This window comes from Anopheles stephensi, chromosome 2 (genome assembly GCF_013141755.1).
Source record: "Anopheles stephensi strain Indian chromosome 2, UCI_ANSTEP_V1.0, whole genome shotgun sequence".
NCBI lineage: Eukaryota > Metazoa > Arthropoda > Insecta > Diptera > Culicidae > Anopheles > Anopheles stephensi.
In genome coordinates, this window is record NC_050202.1 from 19,703,152 (window position 1) to 19,728,313 (window position 25,162).

The 25,162-nt window shown below is 44.1% G+C and overlaps 1 protein-coding gene across 4 annotated transcripts in view; it reads right to left on the reverse strand.

The window, feature by feature from the left end:
* Window positions 1-2,514: 2,514 nt before the first annotated feature.
* Window positions 2,515-25,162, reverse strand: part of LOC118503549 — a 433,940-nt gene continuing 411,292 nt past the window's right edge. For all 4 annotated transcript variants that reach the window (XM_036036948.1, XM_036036950.1, XM_036036951.1 and 1 more), the window contains 7 exons: window positions 10,715-10,917; window positions 10,430-10,608; window positions 10,160-10,335; window positions 9,829-10,042; window positions 7,254-9,692; window positions 6,915-7,179; window positions 2,515-6,831 (listed from right to left, as the gene is read on the reverse strand). In XM_036036948.1, the coding sequence (XP_035892841.1) occupies window positions 6,820-6,831; window positions 6,915-7,179; window positions 7,254-9,692; window positions 9,829-10,042; window positions 10,160-10,335; window positions 10,430-10,608; window positions 10,715-10,917 (3,488 nt within the window). In that variant the 3' untranslated portion in view covers window positions 2,515-6,819. The remainder of the gene's footprint in view (window positions 6,832-6,914; window positions 7,180-7,253; window positions 9,693-9,828; window positions 10,043-10,159; window positions 10,336-10,429; window positions 10,609-10,714; window positions 10,918-25,162) is intronic.

Below are 25,162 nucleotides of genomic sequence, written 5' to 3' on the forward strand. Positions count from 1 at the left end.
AAACTTCAACAAAGTTTAAACAAAGGAAAAAAAATTGGATCCGGTTTTCAGTAAAACACATTGTGCTGAAATGTTGTGATATTTACTTTTGTTATTTTGGTGTAAAGTTTCGTTTGCCGTGTACAGTGAATATGGTAAAATGAAGGTTTTAGTCTTTCAAATTCAATAGTTTTTTTCCGATTGTGTTTTTAGACAAATCAATTCGTTTGAGATGAGACTAAAATGCCGGCTTTCTATTCCAATATGTCTTGCCGGATAATATCTTGAACACGTGCCAGACTGATAATGGACGCACCATTACTCAGGCTTACCGCTGGGCGGGTCACCACGCCTGTGGGAAATTTAAAACATCCGCATCGTGCAATAGATAGGTGGCCAAATTTATGCACACTCTCTGTACGTCTTGAAGTACGTACGCTTGCACTTACGTGTACGCTTTTCTAGCCGACGGTTTCCGGAATAAACTCGGGAAAGGTGTCGGCGCTGTTGGAAAGCCGACTGCTGCTGCCCGTCGATCCCGGGCTAATCCATCCCAATCAACCATGCAATCAACGTTGATTTGAACCGTCCATTCGTCCTGCTATCTTCCAACGCCTTTCCCCCCGGAAAAATGGCAACTCGTATCGTACATGCGAGAAGGCACATTTTCTTGGTGCTTTGTTTCCTACGCTCCAAAGCTTCCCCGAGGCTACGGCCGTGCTGGAACATCATCCAGCTGTCGATATAGCAGGCGTAAATAAATAGCACCCCAACGTTCCCGACCAAGCAATCGAACAAAGGACGAAGAATGGTGGAGAATGCGGGGAAGGGGAGCGCAATCTAGTCGGCCCTTTTCCTCGTCGATGTGCATATGGAGCAACATAAGCCCGAGGCGTTACTGAGCGTAAACCCCTAACGCCTGGTGGTGCTTTGTTTCGACAATCGAGCGCTGGTACCGATAAGCAACGGTTTGTAGTACTGTAGGAATGATATTATTTTTTTCCTATACATGTGCTGAACAAATTCACCGATAGAGATAGTGTTACGTTTTTCTAGCCGTTTGGTTGGAACAATTGGAGCGTTTTGTTTGGGTGTTTTTTTATTCTAAAAGTATTTCTGGTTGAATAAATTTAGTTTTCACCAAAGGTAGCAAAAGGCTACACAGCCAACACCATCAGTGTCTGATAACAGTTTGCTTTAGGAGGTGTAAATAGAGCTCTTTCGGAAGGTACTGAGGGCCAGAACAAATGGTTCATGGCAGTGAAGTGGGAAAATTCTGTTGATGGACATTACTTTGTTGATTGGTATGAAATTAAAATTTTCTGTTTTATTTTGTGAAAATAAATTTAACGAGAGTTTGCTGGTTTTCAACAGCTTTTATTACAAAAAAATAAAAATCGTTAAATATTTGAAATGTAATATGCATTGAGAAAATTAAACAGATTAAGGTCATTGAAATAAAAAAAGGAACAATTTTATGGTTTACTCTTCTTCAATAGTTTTACTGCATTTAACGAAGTTAGAAACTAAGGTGTGAAATACAAATTTGCAATATTGAAGTTACCTGTTTATCATTATCATTTACCAGTGTGATATTACCATAAATGCTTTATTTAATTATTTTTATACAAGTTGAGGTTATTTGACTGAGTACTACAAACATTTTAATGGAAAGTTTTAAATAATTTATCAACTAAACAGTTTGTACTGAGGAAAAGTTCCAAGAACTATGTTCAGGCCTCACTTCAAAAGGTATAAAAGAAAAGTATAAAAAAACGATAAAAAATTCATTAAAAATGTGAAAATACGATAAAAAAACATGAAAACAAAAACTGAAGACTAGCTTCGAGCAAAACATGAAGAAAATCAAAGAAAAAAATCTTGAAATAGACAGAATTAAAAAGAAAGGAAAGAAATTTTTTAAATTAAAAAGATAAAAATGCAAATAAATCAATTAAAATGGAAAAATTAATTTGTAGAAATAAATAAAAAATGGTATAAACTTTCATTCAATGAAGTAAGAGAATATAAAGCAAAACAAATGCTTTGACTGAAACAGATGTTAAAAATGAACAAGAAGTATAAGCATCCAACGATTTACAAAACCATTTACAATGCTAATTTAATGAGTTCAATTTTTTCAATTAAGAAATAAAATAAAAACAAAAATGACAATATAATTAAAAACACAAAAAAGCTAATTAGCTTGCTACATGATAGAAACAGATAAAACTAAAACAGTGACCAAAGATCTAAAAATACACGTATAAAAGCCAATTAAATTAACAAAACAGGAGCAAAACATTAATAATAGCCTAGATTGAAATAAATGTCTAAAGCGAAATAAATTACAAGCCAACGTCATGCAAAATTGTCTACCAACAGTAAGCAACTAAAGGTAATTAAAGCGTGCAAGCTCATTAAGGTGCAGTAAGATTGATGTTGAAAGGCTTACCCGTTAAGCTTTTGCTATTTAAGGCATCGCTATACCAACGTCTTTTTCGGACATCGTTACTGTTACGCATTTGTTTCCGCTCTTTTTTTCTTTCTCTTAATCCATCTTGCTGCCCACGAAACAACAGCCATTGCTTTACGTTTCATGAAAGTGTCGTTAAACTTTATTTTTGGACTTTGCTTACTTTTTCCTTCCTCCTTTTTTTCCGTACGTTTCTCCCGCTTACGACCTTAGTAGCATAATCAGATGTCGTAACATCATCAGCTTCCACTAACGGGCCTTCTTTTACCCGGTTTTTCTTTTCTGCATTGATTTTCGGCCATTTTACATCGGTCGGAAGCCATCATTGCCAATTTGTGTTATGTTGTGTTTGTGTGCAAAACGAAGTAAAACTTAGCTCCCGGTAAAATCCTGGTAAATGGACTGTTCTGCTTGCACGTTAAGACTTTCTTGGATGGGTTGGGGAGAGGGGAAGGGGGGGGGGGTGTGACTAACAGGGTGCCCTTTTCCACATTTACCAGCGGGGGGTTTTGTTTTGGTGTATTGAGAGTTGCTTCACCCGTACGGGAGTCAATGAGCCTTCCGTTTCTTGCTCGTTCCAAGCAACGGAGGCGCTCACTGCTATATTTCTCGTTCCTCATTTCTGTTTGCATATTTTTTGGGGTTCCTTTTTTTGTTTGCAATAATCCAATAAATACTCAAATAGTGATAATATGGATGCCGTTCAGTTTTACATAATTTCTATTTACAACACCCGCAACCACACCACACAACTGGGTGGGTTGAGCTGGAAGCACACAACATGCAGTGTTGTTCTTGCTTCGCACGTTCGATTCCGTTTTTTTTTCGCTTTTGCATATAGATAAGTGTAATAAATGAGTGCAAAAAAGTTTAAATTAATCGAATAAATCGTTCGATAAAACCTCTACCAAGAATAAAACGTCTCAAAATTAACTCAACACGCACACACAAACTTGTCTTTATAGTAGTAGAAGGAAAAACTGATTCAATGCATCCGATTCGTCAAATACCTTAAAACATAGAACCGTTCTCTGTTCTACTCGTCTGCAAAGGTTGGATTTTTCTTTTATGCATCTGTTTCAGATGAGCTTCTGATTTTCGTTTCGTGTTGTAAAAATTGGTAGAAAAAATGGTAAATCTAAACTAAGACTCTCTGAATCGTACCGTGTACAGTGAACGATTTTGTTTTAACTTTTGTCATCAACGGGGTAATGCCCACGGTACCCTCGGTTTGAATTCCAATTTGACTACTGGTTTGATTTTAATTGTGTTGTTAGTTCGTCTTCCTTTCTCGCTCTCCTTCCGCGTTTAAACCGTGTTTCCCTGTATAGAATATACGTGTACATATATTCGTAGAAAAAAAAAGAACATTGTTTCAAAAATCGACCAACCACCCAGAACTGGGGGGCCAAGATGTGTAAGACGGTTATTTGCCTTTGTTTTTTTGTGTAAAACTTGCTTTATACTGTGATGAAATCTTCGTTCTACGGTGTTTGAAAACGCTCTTTAATGCCTTCCCGCGTTGTTTTTCGATTTTAAATGACTCGTTCTAGATGTTCTATGGTTTGCGATTTTTGTTTTTTTTTGTTTGTGTGTGGGAACTATTAAAACACACACTTAAACAAGCCACTTTTCCAAACGGTAGGCTTGTGACAGAGTTTGTAAAAAAATCAACATTTCACACTCCATCGAAAGGACTGATACCGTCAAGCGGGGAAGCTTCACTGGCAGGTATGTTTCGGAGCAGTCGGAAGATTGGTTAGTTTTGTTGCTTCGTGTCGTGATAAAATTGTGCTAACTTTGGTTTACAGCAGCTCTCTCTCTCTTCCCCGTTCCAAGTAACATAAAATAAAATGGATTATTTACGTTATGCGACGCCTTTCGTTTTGCGATAGTTTTGGTGGCCAGGTTTGGGGCATAGGATAGCTATATATTACAGGATATTGTATGTATGCGTGTTGTGGTGAGAGTTTTTCTGTATATCTGTAATGGAGCTTTCTACAAAGTTTTTTTTTACGGGTACACAAAAATCGCCGTCAAGAAAGGTGAGCATGATGAGTTTCGGAACAAAACCTTGGATGGTTTTTCGGTACAACAGAAGCCTTCGGTGTGTTGGTAGTCTTCGATCGGGAATAAAGTTTAAGGCATATTCGTTTTGTTTTTCCGTTATTCGAGCGAATTAGGTTGTATGTCTGTGTGTGAGAAGCGCGAAGGCAGATGATTGATGCAATGGAAGAAAGTATGCAGATATTCGAATATGAGTTGTTTTCAGTCATTTCATGCGTAGAGTCCGATGCTAAATGAGCGGTTTTCTTAATGTCAGATAAATCATATTCGATTGTTTAAAGTTGTATGAGTGTGTTAAAAAATGTGTTAAAAAGGATGGATGAATCGAATGTGGTGTGTGAATATTTCATTTATCTACATTGCACCCGTCCGCTTCAACATTATCGCTTAAAACAGAACATTAATCCGTCGCACTGGAGTTACTTTGCTGTGGTTTTCTCCTCTTCTTTTAACCACATCTTTTTGTTGTCTTTAAATTTAACAAGTTCGTTTCTTTTTTCTACATATTGTTTAATGTGTGTTTGTGTGTTTAAATACAGTTCTGTTTAGTATAGCTTTTTGTTTATGTTTTGTTATCATCTTTTTGGCATGTTTTCTCTGTCAGTTTTTTCTCTTTCAGCTTCGAGATTTTGTTTGCATACATTTTTGTTTTCGCTCTCTTTTCCGTCTGCTCTGAACTTGCTTTTGCTCGTGTTTATTTACATTTCCAGTATCAATCGCTTACTGTTTCAAACAGAAAACCCTCTTTTAAAAATGTGTCAATTTAAAGGGCACAGATATCACGTCCTTTAACATTTCAAGAGCATATTGAATATTTGCCCCAAAAGAAAGAAGCTGTCAACGTACGAGGGATGGCGAACAAATATTGGTAAAAATATCCAATATTTCCAAACACAATACCACATCTTCACATCATCAACAAACAAACAATCGGAAAAGCAGTTCGTTAGAATGTCGCAGACCACTGCCACGGATGTTTGTTTTAATCTCGAAAAATATGTTCACCTGCAGAAGGTGATTCCCGCGGCTCGAAATCATCGCAAGGAAAGATAAAAAAATTGTATCGCAATCCATCGATCGAAAAGGTCTGTCATGAAGATATAGCAAAAAAAACCATGAGCAAAATATGTTATTTACCAACGGTTAGTGTAAAGGTCTTACCGTTCCGATGGAGCCAAAAGTCTATTTGTTTCCCTTCGCCCCATTCATTCGGCTCCGGCTCCGACATCTTCTTCCCAGGCCACTGTCACACGCTCATCGGAAACTTATTATTGCTTCCCTTCGGGATGGGTGGAAGCTGCTTTACAAGGAAGCAATTCTTTCGCTTCATTGTCTCCATTTTGTTTCGGAAGCTAAAATACTTCATCCCGGGAGGGGAGCAAAGCGAAGAATGTGCCATTGTTTGCGCCCTCGGCGATGACACAGCCGGCAGGGCGAGAGCCCATCACGGAAAATCGTTCTCCACCGGTACAACGGCAAACTTTGCACAGGTAATCCTGGCAAAAAAAACGGGGGAGAGAGCCCGGCAAGAGTGATGCCTTCAAGGATCGGAAGGTTAAATAATTACAATCAAACACAGACACGAGCAGTGAATGGGGGTTTACCCCGTCGCCAGAAGCCAAACAACAGTTCCAACTGCAATTCGTTCGCTTTCCGGGTGTTTTCTTTCCGTTCCATTTCGAGTGCTGCCGGTGGGCGCCTTCATGGGTTGACTTGAAATGTAAGCGATCAATTTTTATGTCCTTTCTCTGGAACTCCAACGTGCGATGCTCGTTACTTGTCCAGAGACGTAAAAGGAAGCACAAGGAGGATGTGCTTGGTATGTGTTTTACATTAGACAATGAGGATTGCCTCGATATACTGTTTTGGGGGAGCAGCAAGTTCTTTCTGACGAAAATATGTGAGTAGCGTAAGGGCGTTTTCTCGTCTTACACTCCAAAACAAAACCTGTACAATTTCCACTAACGGTCTTAGGTCTTTTTGGGGGTGTTTGGATGTTTTTGATTTTCTAGTTTCTGTCTTTACCATACATATTTTTATATATATAGACTAACATACAAAAAACAATATTTACGCTTAGTAATGTGTTATTGCTTTCATTGAATGGTGATTTGTTTGTTGTCGTTTCTTTGTATCATGTTTTTTGTTGTTGTTATTTTCTGTTGACTTTGCCTGCATGACTATTTCACCCGTCTTATATTAACCTCACTTTTGCAGTGATTAATCCTACACCTTAAAAATAGTGAAATTATCTGTACAGTACCTTAGGGTTGTAGCTCCGTGGTTTGTTTTTGGTTTTACGATGAGTTCTGTAAGGACAAGAGAATAATTCATGTAAGAATTATTAAAATTGAAGCGTGATACTGTCCAGGACCGTAAGATCGATATTTACCTTAAACATAAAGTGCTGACCCTGTGCGTCCTGTGGCGAGGTGCCACTCTGGTAGCCGGGGCTAGGCGATTCGGCGTTCTCCGGCACGGGCGTGATGTTGGCGTAGTTGGCCGAACACGAGAGCAGTCCACGCAGCTGGGACGGGGTGCCTGGCACCTTGATTGCGTCCGTACTGGCCTGCGTTAGCGACAGTATCGAGCGATCGATATTTTGATACTCTTTGCCCGACCGTGGCCTCAGCGTTGACGTTGCTTGCCGGATGTGTCTTTGGGGATGAAAAGGACAGAAAATTGAAAATGAAATTGGGCTGAGGAGCAAATGACAACAAGAAGAACTTACCTCATGCCTTCAGGCGCATCGGAGGAACTGTGACTAGAGAGGGAAAGTGTCTCGATGTAGTCGGACATATCGGACGTACCGCTGCTGGTACTTCGCGAATCGATGTAAGGCGCCCCGGGCGCACCTGCCATCCCATCCTTTGCCTTCGGTGGACACACGGGCACTTCCGCCTCGGCCGAGGTGCTCTTTTCCGGTACGCGTATCTTCTGGAACTGGAAGGACAGCTCTCGCAGTGGATCGAAAGATTTCGATCGACGGGGCAAGGACGCATGGACACAGTTCTGTGACGGTAGTACGTGCCGCTGATGACGTCTCGCCGACATGGCGGTTGTAAGCGGAAGCTCAAAGTCGGTAAAGTCGGTACCACGTTGCCGTAGCGATCCGGTGGACACACCCGAATCGTTCGAACTCGAACTATCCCTGTTCTGAGCTTTGCACGGTACACTCTCCGAACGCCGGATGTAAACTGACTGGGAGGTTTGGCTCGAGGCAGGATTCGTCGATGCGGAAAGGTCGTCTTCAGGTTCAGCCACTGTTGCCGTCTTATCGCTCGATTCCATCTCCTGATGCACGCAGGGAGATGAAGATCGCCGAAGGGCCGTCGTTGAGCCGGGAGTTGGTGTCTTTCGTAGCAGTGTCTCAGTACTTGGAGAAGCCGTCCCACTGAGAGGGCTTTCAATTTCCTCACCTTCCGCGTCCAAGAACCGGGATGATTCCGCGGACGCTGATCGTTTCCGTGGGGAGAGCCGCTTTTCGGCACCACACGTCGGAAGCAGGTCACTACTGTCCATGAGCTGTTTGCGGGCGTAAGGACTTGCGAGCGTAGCGCGCAGCATCGCACTACCTGGAACGCGTGATTCGTCGTCTATCCGCTTCCGGCTGCGATCCACCGCTGGTCCGCAAAGGCTCGGGTTACTTGCCGATTTCTCTCCAATAATGCGGCTCATGCGTTGCTTCAAAAGGTCCGACTTGGAGGGAAGCGGAGGTGCAGTTGGCGATACGGTTCCATCGGTCGATTCTGGAACTGCAGCGGCGCTTGATGGAGCGGCTGGTGACATTGGAATATATCCGGGGAACTTCGACTTCTTATTGCCCGGTTCCATCATCATGTAGTTCTCCTGCTTGTCATCCGCCGATGCCTGTTCACCACCACCTTCCGGTCGACCATTCTCATCGGTGTCGGGTGTTTTCGCACTCGGATGACCACACTTGTGGCAAACGCGAGGTTCATCCTCATCACTCGGAGCCCCGGCAAGACACAGTCCTGCCCGCTGGAGAACCTCCTTGGAGTTTTCATAGTTCTCGAGCGATCGTTCAAACTCAAGGTTCGCATAGTTCGCTCCAGCCTCGGGTTTGATCTCCACATCCTCATAGTTATCGTAACAGCTAGCCGGCAGTTGCTTGGGCCCGCTAGCCTGCGGTTGCGTTACAAGCGGCTCATCACACGCACACGCCTGTTCCAACTTCTTCCGGATCTTTTTCGTCATATCAACGGTCGCGTAGATGGCACCGCTTCCATCACTCGCTCCACTAGCATCCATCACAGGCATCTTACCTTCACCGCTCAACTTCACCTTGTTCACCTGAACGGTCGTGTTTTCGATACCGTTGCCACGCTTACACAGCGGCAGCGAGATCCAATTGTCGGCCCAAGACATCACACGATGGCAGGTACAGTCTACCCGTTCCGGTCCCTTCATCGGAGGCTGTACCGGAGCTTCACCACCACCCGACAGACAGCTGCACACCGCTTTGGTAAGGGACATCGGCATGTCGTAGTTGCCGTAGCTACTGCCGCTACTACTACCATCCACCATGTCTTTGCCCTCCTTCGCCAGGTACTCTTGTATTTTTTTCGGCGTATCATAGTTCTCGCCCGGCGTACACCCCGTCGAGGATGAGCCATCGATAGCGATCGGGGTTTTCGGCACGTCGTAGTTCTCGTACGGCCCCACACTGTGCTGCTGTTGCGGGGTCTTACCGGTGGACATACTGATGGCGGTATGGATGGGTGCCGTGATGTGTAGCGACATGTCCCTCGGTTTCGGAGGACGACAGGGTACCGAGGGACAGCTGCAACTGCACGGGGACGTCGAACGGTGGTGATGGCTGCAGATGGAAGCGGTCGCTTGGCTGGGAGCCTTTTCGTACCAGCTCGATTCACCTGCCGCACCACCGCCACACATCTGCCGGGGGATGGAGTACTCGGAGTTGTTGCTGCTGCCGTGCGAGCAGAGAGACATCCGGTCGAGGGCTAACTGTGGTGGTGGAAGCTTATGCGTTTGGTTGATGTGATTGTTGTGTTCGGTTAGCATGTGCCATGCGGGAAGTGGGGCAACGGCGCCAGGTGTTCCGGTGACGGTGGAACTGCGTGACATTGAGGGTGCTCCCAGCTTCGAAATGCAGCTCATGCAACGCTCCAGGTTGGCCACCGTGTTCCTATGTATGGGATAGAGTTCGGTTTACGTGATAGCGATCATAAGATTTTTTAGCAAAATGCTCGAAGAACTCTATTTTTGTATTTTAATGCCTAATCCCATGATAAAGAAAATGGAAGTTTCGAACCAAAACTTACCTTGGGAACGAGTCCAAATCGTTGATGCTATCGTGACATTCGGAAACCGAAGCCGTATCGCCACAACCGTAGTTACTGTCCAGATCGCGCGATTCGGTCGACGGCCAGTACGAGTTCCGGCAGGTGCAGTTCGAGTTTTCGATATGCACGGTACAGATTTCGTCGTTGTAGTTTGTCGAGCGTGATTCCGCACCCTTGCGTGGACTGTCGAGTGCTGATGAAAGGAACCAAAAAAATCAAACACAAACACATTAGCAATCGTCATCATCTAACCGGCCTGAGATCCTTCTGTGAGGTAATTAAAAACCGAACGTGTGACATCTCTACTTACCTGCCATTTTCTTCGCAGTTGCTCGCTTCTTGTTGGCCAGCTTGCCCTGTGAAGCTAGCTTGAAGGTGTGCGTTATCTCATCGCCCAAATCCGTCACGAACACGTACAGTCCTTCGCCCTTCCCGCAGCTTGAGCCACCTTCGAAGCAAAACCGATTGTCCACCACACCGTACCGTCTGTATTGGGAAGATGAAAGGCACGGTTAGGTTTTTTTTTGGTTGTTGCTGCTTTGTGCCCTGAAAAAGCGCACTTTGTTTAGCTAGTAATCACCTTAAATGCTCGATTTGCCACAACCCTGTCAACCGTGGTGGAACGCCCGTGGTGAGACAGAACCGATGGTCCTGGATGTGCATGCGGGCGGGTCCGGTGGATAGTTTCGCTTTCGGTGGTGCCGATGAAACCAGAACCAGGTACTGGAGATCGTCCCCGAGGTTGTTGGATATTTTCACCTACAGCGAAAAAGCAAAAGGAAGACACCGGAACAACAAAGGTTTGTGAAAATTATACGACTTGTCAAACAACAAACATAGCGAGCTGGACACCCTGGATACCCACCTGCCATTGTATCAGTCTTTCGCGGGTATCGAATGCCAGGACAACGATCACATCCTGGCAGATGATTGCTATCGTGTTGGACTCCTTGTCCAGCGTGAAGCCCGACTCCACGCCGAGAAAGTGCTGCAGCGAGAGGGATGCCTTTGTTTGGCCGTTTTTGTAGCGATCCTTCGAGTCCCGGTACAGCTGCAGATGAAGGCAATCTGGTGTGGAAGGAAGAAACACAAAGCAAAAAAAAAACCCGAGCATTAGTACAAAGCCGAGTATCGAGTACCGGGTGTGCACTGGGACGGAATCAAACACAAACACGAACTAACGCAACGTAGATTGCTTCAGGCGCTTGGTGCTGCGCCAAGGAAAGTCGGTGATGAAGATATCCGGCTAACGTGCCTACATCCACCGAACAGCCAACCTTAACACTCCGGACACGTTCTCTCTGCAACTGAAAGCGTTGTGGTGCGCTCCGTACGCACCACGGACCAAGCAGCCCGAAGCGATGGCAAGAGCTCCTTTTGAGCTTTCGATGGTTCAGTTGTCTGGAGGTTTCCTCTTTCGTTAGGCATAATTTCCTTCGCTTGGTCTCTGCGTCAGCACATTTAACCTCGTGTGCGTGCGTGTGTTTTGGAAGTGGAGCCTACGCTTCCCTTGGGAGTAGGCAACTTTCGGCTCTACCCCGGAGGCATCGGAAGAAGCTGCTGACTCACAGGGTGCTGCAGCCCCTACCAAAGAAACAATTAACTTCCGTCATATTCAATCAAAAATGAAAATTACTTTACACCACATAGGAGCGCGCGTGACGCGAAGATCAATGAAAAACCACAACACGGAGGCCACGTCGGGAGTGAAATTGATTGACAGGCGGAATATGCGTATTATATCCGTGCGACTAATTCTCTTCGTCCTAGTGTCTAATGTTTAAATCACTCTTGAACACTCAGAATAAATGAAAGAGAGGTGACCATTTTAGTTCGCAGGTCACAAAAGGGTAAATTTACTGTCCACGCCTGGTCCGCGCCAAACCTCGTCCACCATCGTCCGGTGTTTAACAATGTTGCCCGGTTGGCATTATGACCGATTCCGCAACGTGTTTCATTACTCTCGTTAAGCTCTTGTTAGCGACCCAAGCCTTACGTCCGAACGGTGCACCCTCCTGCTCGGTGGCGTTCGGGTTGCATTCCCCGGGTTGCATGCTTTGCATAGGTCATCGCTATAAAATCACACGTACGTACTTTCAACACGACGCACGGTGAAGTTCCGGGTTGCATTCCTGAGCTTAAACGAATCTTGGGTGTGAGGTTTGTTGAAAGCTTGCCGGGAATTCTCGGAATGAAGAGATCGCCAGCACGCCACCGACACCACGGTACGGAAGCGGTGCACATTATTGCAGTGCAGTGTTCAATTTTCATTCCACCAACACACAGCCACAATTATAATCATCATCACCGTCGTGCACTGACCGTCGGCGCGGTTGATGCTGACCGGTACCTTAAACCATCGGCCATTTGCAAAACACGTCAGGCAGTGCTCGTGCACACGCTCTCACTATCTTCGCAACGATCTTGTCTGGAGCCTGTGGTGCAAATGGAGCTATTCATGCAGGACAAACGTGCTCGCACAGAACTCCCGGTCACCCGGTGTGACGTTAAGTGTATGTTTTATGGTACCTCTAGGCATGACCTCGAGAGATTCTGGACGGGCCTCCCACCCACCCCGAATCGGATGGCGCAAACCACACACGAGCGCTCACATTTTCCCGGTAGCAAAATGGAAAATCACCCGCGGGATGTTTTCGGGATTGGATGGTTAGCAATTTTTTTGTCTGTCCTGTCTGCTCCCTTCGTCAGGATTTTCACACCGGAAAAGCTGTTGTCGACGACCGGCTAGCACGCACACAAAAGCGCTACCCGTGAAACGGAGAGCAGCACTGTTTACGCACCGTTATCAATTTGTTATCATTATCATCATTTATCATCTTCTCCGGAGGCGGTCGCAACGTTGCCGTCTTTATGCCTCCGAGGACTTCCGAACTCCGATTCGGTGGAGCCTTTTTTGTTGGTGGTCTGTTGTTGTCGAAATCGAACTTAAGGGAACCCACAAAAACGGGACAGAAGAACCTAGCAAAAACAAACCGGTACGCCCTCGTTGTCTGAAAGCAAAACAGTACAGCTTCAAGACCACAATGTCGTTTTCTTTTCCCATTTTTTTGTTTGGTTCAACGTTGGTAAACATAGTGAACTTTAAGTGAAGGTCTCGTTTCCCGATTTTAAAACTACCTTTTGCACAACAACGGCAACAGCAAACCGACGCAAAATAGGACGCGCCATGTGACGGAAAAACGTTTAACGGACGGTCTGGACGGTGAGGCGAAAGAAGTTCAAACAAACTGTGGGTGAAGGAAGTGTTTTGTCCCGCAGGGCTGTAAAGGACCTACTGGAAAAAGGGAGTGTACAAAAAAAAACGCAGCGGAACCCAAAGCTCAATCGTTCCCAAAACACCGGGAGCAATCTGCCAAGTCGGAAGTTGTAGCAGATGGTTTGTTCCTTTTTTCTTTCGCCGGGAGATAATCAATTTTCCGGCCATCAGTACACTGTGGTTGGTTTTTGTGTGTGCGTGTCCGAATGGGAAAAGATGTTGATTTTAAGGAGTTCGATAGCTGGAGGTGATTTCGTTTCTTGCTCTGCTGATAATAGAAGCAGTCTGTTCTTTGGCCCTGAGCGGGGAAAACTGGGTGGAAAACACAGACAGATGATACACTTTAGAATTATTGAGTAATGGTGCTTGGTTTCAAATTGCAGGAAATTGTGACGGTTTTTTCGCTTGGAGTAGAAATTCTGAGATTGTTTTGTAACTTATATCAATAAGCTTTTTTGTGTACGAAAAGCCCCTCAATTTGTAGAAATTTTCTGAAGCATAAAACATATTGCTTGCTCGCATTAAAATGTCTGGCACTTGCATGAGCTCTCCCTCGCTTTAGATTATTTAATTTCAATGCTAAGGGAAAACGAGTTCTTATTTTCGCGTCACACGTTTTGCACACAGTTTGGATTTTTCAATTTTGCTCCCTGAATGCAGCTGTCACCGGGCAGCTTTCCCACTTTCGGGCGAGCTCATTTCCATTTCGGGTGCAGCGGGTGCTTGCGGTGTCTGTTTTGCTTAATGTTCTCCCACTTCGCGATACCGTTGAATAACATTCCTAATTGAATGTCAAACCCGTACCACACCGGCGTCTCTGAACACACCTTGGATGGGCGAATAAAAAAAAAAGGAAACATTCACTTTGTTCAGGAAAATGCTAATTTCTCTCTAATTTTGGTTGCTTCTTATGGTAAGCAAAGTGAGGCAAAGTGGTGTGCATTGGAGGAAAGTGTATTTTTTCCCTCTTTTTTCCCACAGCCAGGTGTAGTACGTAAACAGACACAGGACACAACTTTGCCGGACAATCGGTTTTGATGACAATTACGTTTGCTGTTGGTTTTGGGTTTTCTTTTTTTAATTTTCATTCTCGCCCTCCCCGTTGGTCGTCCGTTCGTAATGAAGAACTTTAACGACAGGGAACGTTCCGTTTTGCGTTTGGGTCTGGGAAAGAAAAATGGCTACTCGCTCAAACCCTAACTTCCCCGGTGCGGATGGACTCTCATTTCATTCCGGAGACACCATAAATCCAATTAAATTGATTGTAAAACTTTTAGCAACTATTAGCTGTCGGGAGAGTTGCCGAAATGCCGGAAACGGAATTGGTGATGAACTTTCTGTCCGACGTTTGAGGTTTTGCTGCGCCCTTAACCCTCACCCAGGACACCCGGACGCAAAGAAAAAGTTGCGTCTGGCGAAGCATGACAGGCGGCAGCAAATTACAAACAATAAAATGCTGATGATGGGGAGCCAGGGACACTGGCCAATCAGAGTCGATACGTTGAAAAGGGAGAACAGAACGGATTACGTACATGAATTATGTATTGGAACGGTATGCACCGGACAGAAGCAGTAAAAGCAAGCGAAAACTGAAGGTGACTTGAAGCTGTGCAATTTTTTGAACATTTATTTCCCTTTTTTCGGCACACCTGAAATCGTTTAATGTGCCTTTCAAGCATATGCGACGAACAAAATGGAAGCGACACATTGGTGGTTCAGAGCCAGCTGATAGATCGGAAGGGCGCACCGTAAGCGACGCGTTTAAATTCATTCGGCAGCATCCGAGCAGCTCTCGACAAATGAAGCAATTGAAAAGGGTTAATAGGGCTATTTATCACGTCGAAAGTGGACACGATTGACGCCCCTTTTTTCAGCGTGTATATTATAATTTGATCGTCATTATCTTCTGTTTCGTAAAGAGACATTGTTTATTATAAGTAGGAAATTATTTACTGAAGAAAAGTGTTTGCAGGCCAAAATTTTGAACAAATAAAAATCAAAGTTTGGACAAAACAGCTAATCCTCAAACAGGATTGCATACATTTAGGCGTATTTGATGTTTTGAAATAATGCAGTACAATTTTAATCACAGAATAAGCTAAAAGAGTTTATTATCATCAAGATTTATAGCCAATACATCATTAAAATTGATGCTCAACTTCATAAAGTTTGAATCTGATTATAGGTCGGTTTATAATTTAATAAAGTTGAATGCATTGCATACATTTATGCGTTTGTACTACTTATTTGGGTCCGCCAATTTTTTGAGGTATATTTCTAATACTGCTGATTTTTACAAAAAAAAACTCAATCAAAGAAATGAAACATAAATTCTTTAGAGAAATATCGTTCATTATCACGATAAATTGAATAAAACTAGGAACAACCTTAACGTTCCTTCTGCTTAACCTCTTACAGGAGACTCACATTTACGAGTTGATACACACGCCGTGCCTTCACATTGCCAAGTAACTTAAATGCATTTTATGTTTAATAAAATCACAACTCAGCCGACGCTACTACTACCGGAAGCGCATCGTACCACATAAAAAAGGATCCACCATCTAAAGAGCCATGCCGAAGTGCAGGCAGACGGTGAAAAAGGGATATATTTTCATTAAATTTAATGGATTCGAGCGATAAAGTAAAGATTTTAAAACATCGATAAGAGTCCAAAGAAAACGAGCAAGAACTGTGCTGTGCTGTCTGTCGCCCCAAAACACGGGAGAACGTACCGAAATTTCTCGCGTCTTTCGCACAACGATCTGTGTCACAGGAAGCAGGCAAAGACCGGCAAAGCTCGCGTAGCGAGATGTGGTGTGTTTTTAGATTAAACACGTTTTGTGGTGGCTGATCTTGTCGCAAAAGGTGAGCCAGAGTGCATGTGTGTGTGTGTGTGTGTGTGTGTGTGTGTGTGTGTGTGTGTGTGTGTTTGGCCTCCTCCCAAAAAACCAGCGAGAATATCAACGAATGCTTCTTCCAAATGATTTCTCTTCCAGTGCAACTCACAGCGAGTCAAGCCGGAAGGCTCGTACCTGGGATGCAGTTATCTTACCCTTCGGTGTCGTCCTGGTCCGTAAATCCATTTTCCTGAAGGCCAATCCTTTCACCGAGGTACACACAGGCACACATAAGGTGCACACGTACGCAAGGTAAGCACACATACAGCAGTGGTAGGTAATAGTCGAACCGACCGTCTCCAAATTCCCATTAAGGGAACACACACGGAGACAAGCACGAGGATGCTCGTGGGGACGACTCAGGAGATAAATCGCACCCGAGAAAATAACTGATGTCACCTTAATTATTGTGCGCAACCGTTCGGCCGCTTTTCCGGTAGGATGCATTTCACATTTATGAGGGAAAAGCTGTGTTTTTTTTTTTGTTGCACTTTTCGCTTCCCACCCGGACAAACCCAGACCCGACACCTTCATCGATGCTGTGGCGGTTTCGGTGGCTGTGGTGATTATCCGTTGCCGTCTGCCAGAGCTCCAACCGTGGAAGGAAATTAAAAGTAAAACTAATTAAATTAATTGAAACTATCAACCTGCCCGGTAGTGTGGCTGCGGTAGAACGAACGAAGAGTTAAGGCCTGGTTGTTCGGTATGTTTGTGTGTGTGTGTGTGTACGTTTTACTTTCTCCATAAGACACACGCGCGCTGGGTCACACACAAATTGCGCTTCCCAAGCGATGATGACAAAAATGCGGCAAAACTGTCAGCACTCGAATGATGACAAATGAATCGTTGCATGAAGCCGAACGAGGTTTTTACCCTCAACCTTCCTATGCGGATGCGGTGTGAAAGTGAAAAATAGTTTTCCATCAAACTCCTTCGAGTAAAACCGGTGGTGGTGGTCCACTGTGCAGTAAGAGTAAGAAAATGGTTTCCAGCAAGTTCAAACAATTCCAATTCGCTCGCTCGCTTTCTGTTTGCCCGGTCTTACGCCAGGGAGCTTCTACGACCATTTCCGGTAAAACCTTTTGCCATTTCCAATGGTAATGCAAATTTCATAGCCCTGTCTAGACGCCACGACAAACGCTTCGGACGGGTTCGGGCAGCTCCGGACTGGGGTTTTTCTTTCGGACGGAAAATTGAACGGCAAATGTTGACTCGGAAAGCAATCCGACCGACCATCGTCGGCAAGAAGGTTGCCACCACCGGCAAAGGACTCGCAATCGATCGCAATCGTTTGCGAACCAAAGCGAAGCAATCGAGGCTGATAGTTTAAAAAGGCTGTCGGGTTGTGTGAGCTTTCTTCTGATTGCGCTACGGTACGAGACCGGCCTTCTAGTAAGTCATCAGTAGCTGCCACGACAAGGTGATTAGTTTCTTCCAATTGGTTTGTTTTGTCGTTGGTTTGGAGTGTGTTTGTGCTGGACAGATCGATTGTGAGTGTGTTTTTTTTTCACTCCGCAATTATCGGTTTCTATTCTGTTAGATGAATTGAATACAACAATATGTTGATTGGCTTGTGGCGAGACATTAATTGTTAATGCAATTGCTTGATTATCGGGAGCATACATTAGTCACAGTTGGGAAGCAAGTTTTTCATTATATTTTGCAAAGTTTATAGTGAAATCTAGAATGTTCCAATTGATATGGAGTAGAATTTAATAATAAATAAGTTAAAAAATATTTATATTTCTATTTATATTACTATTTAATTTAGAAAAATAATATTGCATAACTTCAGGAGTCGCATTCATTACTTTCAATATACAATCACCGATATAGAATTGTTTTTTCTTACTTTCAAATCAGCTTTTAGAAACAGTCAACTGTATTATGAAATACTAGAAAATTTGATCAATTTAAATAATGAAATCATGGGCCTAGAAGTATGCAATACGATAGCAGCTTGGCATTGATTTTGTTCAAACCTATTTTTAGCGTGACTTTAACGATTCAACGTAGTTTGAAGATGATACTTTACTGCCCATTGCTAGAAAAAAAGTTCAATAAATAGTTTATCATAAAATAGAGTATTATCAACACATGAAAATTAACCCAAGCGCTTTGTACGGCGAAGCGGCAACAGTAAAAATGGAGAAAAAACCCTCAAGTTATACGATGTGTACAGTATTTTTCTCCACCGACAAAAGATTTTAATGACATCTTATTCCACACAGATGAAAGGGGAGGTATTTCAGCTCAATTACAAGAACATGAAAGACAGCTCTTGCGAACAATCTTGAAAGGACAGATCATTAATTTCCGTCCATTTCGCATGGCTTTCGTTCTCGCCGGAGACGCCATTTGCTTTTCTTCTACAGTTTCGTCCTGTTTTGTCTTCCGGATAAGAATTCTGGTCATTCAGTCAATCGAACCCCCCTTCTTCGGATCTTTCGGGGAGAAAGCAGAATCAGTCCAAATATTTGCCAAAAGGATTATCATTATCCAACCGGAGGCGGTGGGTTGTTTTCCCGTTGCTCCACCAAACACTCGTTCCCTTTTTTCCCCGGCTCCTCCCCAGGTGTTGGATTACAAGGCAAGACTGAGGAAGAATTTTGCCCTGTGCACGCGCGCGCTTTCTTGTATTACGAAATCGGATATTGAATCATATGTCAGAAAGACACGATTGAATTCCAAAGAACCGTGTTAAGTACAGGTTGACAAAACCTCCTGACGCACACACACACAAGAGTGAATAGGACAAAGGACGAGTTGAGGCTACCGGTGATTAATTTTCGCTGCCGTCTCCCGGTGGGATGGTTTTTGCCGTCCGGAGCATACTACCAGGAACAATGAAATGCCACCCGGAGGACAACGGACCTAGAAGAAGCTGCCAGCTAAGGAAGTGAATCATACCAGAACGCTTCTCGTTTACCATTGGGCATGCTGCAACGCTTTTTCTGTGTGTGTTTGTGTACGATGTTGAGAAGCTCACAATCTTAGAGTAGGTCGACGGTTGGCGAATATGATGATGAAAAAGCGAACGTTGCACCGGGAAATAAATTCACAGTCATTGTCTTTTATGAAAATGTCAGACATTCTGCATAGTCATTTGTAAAATATGATTGGGAAGACCAGTCCAGCCGAGGTGAACACCGCTGCATAGAGCTGGAACGCAGCAACAACCCCTTCTTCCCATCCTTCTAGAGATTGGAAAATGACTCTAAGCGTCTCAAGCAGTCAAGTTCAAGTGGAAATTAAGTTGCACAATGAAGATGAAATATTTCAAGCTCGCTCGTCAGGTTCTTACGTTAATTATAAATTCTATGATCGTTGGTGTGTATCAACGAACTTGAAACGCTCAAATATCCTGAGGACATAAGATTTTATCCACATAAAAAAGCCTTCCCTATCAAGTTTTGCTTCATAAACTTCAAATATAAAATATTCACCAAAGAGAGTGAAATCGTTCCACCAAGCTGCTCTCTTGCTCGCTTTGGTCGAGCATATTGCTTCTCAATAAGCCATTCAATAATTTACCCACCATCCCGAAAGACCGAAACCAGCGATCCTTGCCGCACTCGGCTGGGCTTGATTGATTCCTTCAAGAATGCCCGGAAGGCTTGTTGATTGATTTCGGCCATTTTCATCGAGTGAAGCTTTCTGCACAAAGGCGCAAGCATGGTATGGTTGCTACCGCTGCTGCTGCTGTTCCTGGAGGTCGAGACGCAGGCAAGAACCAACGTCCGAGAAGTGATTGAAAAATGTGGTCCAATCAAGGCATAACTTATGTGTTTGCTTAACATAAAACCCCCTCCAGCGCTTGGTGAGCAGATGTCCACCGAAGCGTTTGATTGGAGAAGTCCTCCCGCTTTCGGCGCCTTCAAGCCTCCTCAACGGTCCCTTTTGCCCATCACATTGACTTCCAAAAACTGTACTCCATAGTCGCTTGTGACCGGGCTCGGTGAAAGTGGAACAACTTTTGCTACAGCCCACAGAAATTATTTCGTGCAGCAGGTTCTTTTCCGACCGGCAGCAAGACCAACAATGAATTATTGCACGATAATCACCGTCCATCGTATGCGTCACTCAGGACGCTTGGTTTGAGACAGTGGAACATGGATACACGAGACTGTTCGGGAAGCTCGCCTCTCAAACATGGACCTTCGGTACGGCCCGTGGGAAAAGCGGTCTTCTTGAGTTCTTTGCGAGTGTGTGTGAGGAAAACCTCTAACAATGATCCAGACCAAATACGAAAGTCACCTGGGTATACATACTTTTCTACGTGCGACCAAGGTTCAGCCACTCGGCAACATCTACAGCAACCCGAGCAACTTTTAGCCAAAATGAAGGCAACCGAGGAGAGTGAAGGAAGCAGAAGGTTAGGTAAGCCTCTAATCGGTTGACTGACCAATGTTCGATGTACTACGTGATATCCATGTAAGTTCTAACGCCTCCCATCCCACCTCCAGCCTTGCTACTGGTGGTCAAGAGCTGTTCAGAGCTTTCACCGTAAATCAAATATATTTCAAGCGTTAAAACGTCTCGCTTCTCTGAATGGGTTGTTCCGAGAGGGTTCGGTGTTGGCAGAACCGCCTGGCCACCTTCTCTTGGACCAGTGTATTGGAGAGATGCTAGACTCGGCACTCATGTCCGGTGATGGGGCAGTGTTGCGGTCGAAGGGTACACAACACGACAACCCTCCGAAAACTCGACCATGTCAATGGTATACGGTCCAGGACGATACGACACTTTACTGCCTGCCTTGTTCGGTGTCCGGATCTGTCAATTTGAATCACGTTCGACTAACAACTTCAATTTTCGGTCATTTACTGGTGGTACACATTTTAAACCCAACATTCCTTGCCCGTCAGCCCTGTTGTCCTGTTTCTTTGGGGATATCGTATCAAATCTGGAAAGGAATTCGCCTGGGAATCGTATCGGATTATGAATTCTGGGTAAGGAATGTTACCTTAGGTTTAATCTGATTTAGGGCCGGTGAAGACTTTTATTCCACACTCGTGCGAGAGATGTGACCCTAGGTGTACAATGGTTATGCTTCATTTTAAATTTACTCCAAGGGATTTTGGCAATTGTTGGTAATCGCCCTTTGAAAAGAATTCTCTGTGGAATACAGCCATTATCATTGCGGGGTTTAACCGGTGTGCCCATGACTCACTTGTTCAACTGCTTTAATATTACGAATTCTAGCATCTCCGACGCAACCCAAACGTATTTTAAAGATGATGAGAACGCCACAAGTAACTCAAAGGCAAAATTAATCCTTTCGCCCGAATCGATTCACTTGCCCAGCTCATCAACTCGGGGTTACCATATTTAAACATGCGGGCACTTCCAAACGGGGGTTCAGAGCATTTCGTACCATTTGCTGTGATGATCCTCAAACACAACCTCCGGTCGTTCATTATGTCGCTCGCAATACCCCGAGGGTATCAGTTGGGACCGCCTTGTCCACATGGTTGAAAGTGAAAACTACGAGGCACATTCGTTCGTGTGCGGCGCATTGCGAACTGTAGACCCTGAGTCGCAGACATAGAATCAAACAGAACACGACGAAAAGAAAAGAAAGGAAAAAAACACTGCATTAGGCCAGACACAGAGACAGAACCCGGTATGTCTGCATACATAGGGGTAATTAAGCTGACGATGATGGTTTTTTCCCCGGTTTCCTGGTTGGGCTGGCCGCGTTTGCCAGTCAGCGGAGAGCAAAAAAAAAAGAGAGGAGTTAAATTAAAGCCACACCCACGATCGGGATTGACGTGGCACGGGAGGATCGTGGTCCGGAAATGCGCCACGCTTAAAAGTTGCACACTAAGGTGATATCGATTTTTGTCCTTTCGTGCCCCTTTTCATTTGAACTTCGCAAGGAAGGGCGTGCTGAGGAAATGGATTTCTCATCACCACGGTACACACACCTCGGGCGGTATGGCGATAGAAAGAAGAAAAAAAAGGGAGGCAGGAGCAAACCTTTTTGCACCTTATGGGCGAATGTGTCCAAGGCCACACCACTGAGCGGGTCGACAGTGCCTGCTGAACTATTACCCATTCTTCCTCGCATACTTGTTTGATTATGTTTATTTTGCTGATCAGTGAGTGAGAGAGAGAGCGAGACGATGGTTTCATGTCTGGTATAGCATAGTCTGGGACCACGGTGTATGGCGAAGGACCGTGCCGGGAATGGATGATAGGATAAAAGGATTAACGCCGCAGGCTAGTGGCACCGGGAACTTATTTATTTTAGCTCGAGTAAGAGTGTTTTCTTACATTCTAAAGAGGGCACTGGACAAACAGTGGTCGAATCGAAGTTTTTGCCGTTTGCCGACTCGGACTAGAGTGAACCGTATACGGAAAGGGATGTTAATATTGAAATCGGATAAGTCTCTGGATAAACAATAATAATAATAGGTCGAACTGTTTAGTTGCCTGCAATTCGTTATCCTCTGATCTATTTTAGCTCGGTATGCTTATTGTCCTTGAAATTGTGGTTTATTTTTCGATTCGAGAAAAAGTATTGCAAACTGGTGCTGAGCATGTTGAGTCGATTACGCCTAAAGGTAGGCAATCCGTTAAGAAAAATAGCGTTATTCTTAAATATGTTCCTGATATGAGTGAGTTGAGGTATCAAAAACCATAATTTGGCCTTTAAAACATCTTTCCGATAAAAAATGTAACCAGTTCACAAAATAAAATTCCAATTGTATTTGCAGATTTGCAGACCACATAAAGCAATTTGCCGACCGACGTAAAGCGATCTAAATCATTCAACAGGAAGGATCTGGCCACTCCCAACTGGGCTAGGCGCGTATGCCAAGGAAAGTGGCAGCAGCGCTTTCTTTCTATCGAGCGAAGAATATCACACCCAAAAAACCACTGATGCACTCGTGCAATAAATATTGCGTTTCCGGCACACCGGCATCGTGCCATGTACCCGCCCTGACGGAGAGCGTCCGGAGAGCACATTATCGGGGTCAGTACGCAAGTTACGCGATCGGAAATGGGATTTTCGTGGTTCGTGGTGTGGTCGTCGGAAAGATTTACGTCGGAATGCGCTTTCTGTGTGAGCCAAGAAAAGACCGGCCCCATAGCAAACCGGAGAAGAGAAGTTATGGAGCGATGCCAAAAAGTGAAACGTACCAATCCGTACAATTATTTCACCAAGGTTGGGTAAGTGTGCGTGCTGTCGAGAGCTCTACCCGTTATCCACGAAGAACAAACAAACAAAGAAAGAGGGTTCTACGAGGTAAAAAACACACTGAAGATAGTGCCAGCGATGAGTGGTGAATTATAGACTTGCTTCTACCCGCCATTGCTTTGAACCTGGCTCGCTGGACAAGCTCCAACAGCTAACGAACCGAAAACGCGTTGAAAAGCGTTCAGCAGCGATGGGAACATATTTTTTCCACATTTGGCAGCCCAAAATGGATATGAGCGTTGGGAAACAAAGAGGGATTTGTCGGTTCAGGATGGGTGGTCGGGCAAAAACAGGGGTGGCCGAGCACAAAACGAACGTCAACGGTGTTGGAAGTTTTGAAAAGAGTTGGCGAGAGTTGGTCAACAAGAAGGCAAGAAAAGCTTCTCAAGCGTAGTGGTTGGAAAAATCTCTTTAGTTTTTGTCGGCACCCCAAGAAGCCGCGGTCAGCCAATGTAGTTGGATGGTGGTGATGAAAGATCGGAACAGATTGGCCAGCACGATAAATGCATTATCGGGTGCGAACAAAACTGCAATCATTTCATTAAACACTCATCTTTCTTATTGAATCGTGTGGTGTGTTTATGGTGCTCTAGACTGTGAGAAAACGGGGAGTTTTCTTTGAGGATGAGATTAGATGCAATGATTCGGAAACCACTTGCAGCTCATTTGATTTGAAATATTGTGATGAGTTCAATTGATTTTCTTTGCCCATTATTTGAAGAAATACGTCCGTTTGATGGAATTATCGGCTACGCTGTCAACAAACGCCTGGTTTTAGGCAATTATTGGGTTCTATTTCTTTTAATTTTTTTTTGAATATTTCTTCTAACGGCAAAGGGCAAGCCCTAAGAAATCAGTATACAAAAGAAAATGAATCATGAAATCGATTTCAGTGCGCCTTAAAGTATGCAAATTGATTAACAAAACATGACTTTTTCAGGTTTTTTGTTTGTTTAAAGATATTTTCAAGTAATTTGGATTTCTTTTACATTTGATCTTGTTTTTGTGATAAGAAAGAGCAACAGATTATCGATTGAAATTGCTTAATAAACAATAAATAAATTGTGGGAATATATCCCTTTGGCAATTGCCAGAAGAATACTTCAATTTCGAATCTCAATCGATCGGACCAGTTGTGCAGCGAGCAGATCATCATAAATTTGACTTCCTGCTTAATCCTTCACCTTATTGTTTGCTCGCCGTTTGGAACCACTTCTTCCCGGCGAAAGAACCATCAATTTCTTCCCGATTATTCTAACGTCCTTCGAAGCAGAACGAAGATGAACGGTTTCATTATGTTTGCAGACGATTTGTTTGCTCACCATACGCCTCCGTGTTTGTGTGGAACTTCAGAGCGGTCAAATGCGATGGTTGAGCCCTTTATTATCTTTATTATTTTTTCTCTCTGCGCGATTGACCGAGACTCGAGGCTTCTGCTGCAGCAGGGAAAGAACTTGGAGCTGCGAAGAAACATATTTGCCGTGCCATCGTTCTGTGCCAGATGGAGGGCAAATCTAATCGAGCATATCTGATGGATTTTTAGTGATATATAGAAAGCAAATCATGGGCAAGAATGATCGTTTCTCTCGTGTGCCAAATTATCCACGGAATGGAACGAGCCGGCCTAATCCATCACGTGAATTTATGTTAGGGTGCAAAAGAAGCGCTCCAAATAAAGAAGAACCTTTGCTGTTCTTTTTGACCAATAAAGAAAATTAATAACTCGGCCAACGGTAGGAAAATAAACCACTCAGCAAATATTTTGACACACTTAAAGCAGACCTTCAAGTACTAGGATGAGGGCGCTTAGTTGACGCCTTCCCGAATACTTCACCGATTCCGGAAGTAGCTGTTGTTCCTTGCTCGGAAGGATCGCTCTCTCTCTCTCTCTCGCTCCCTCGTAACCACAAAATTCAATCAATGCGAAAA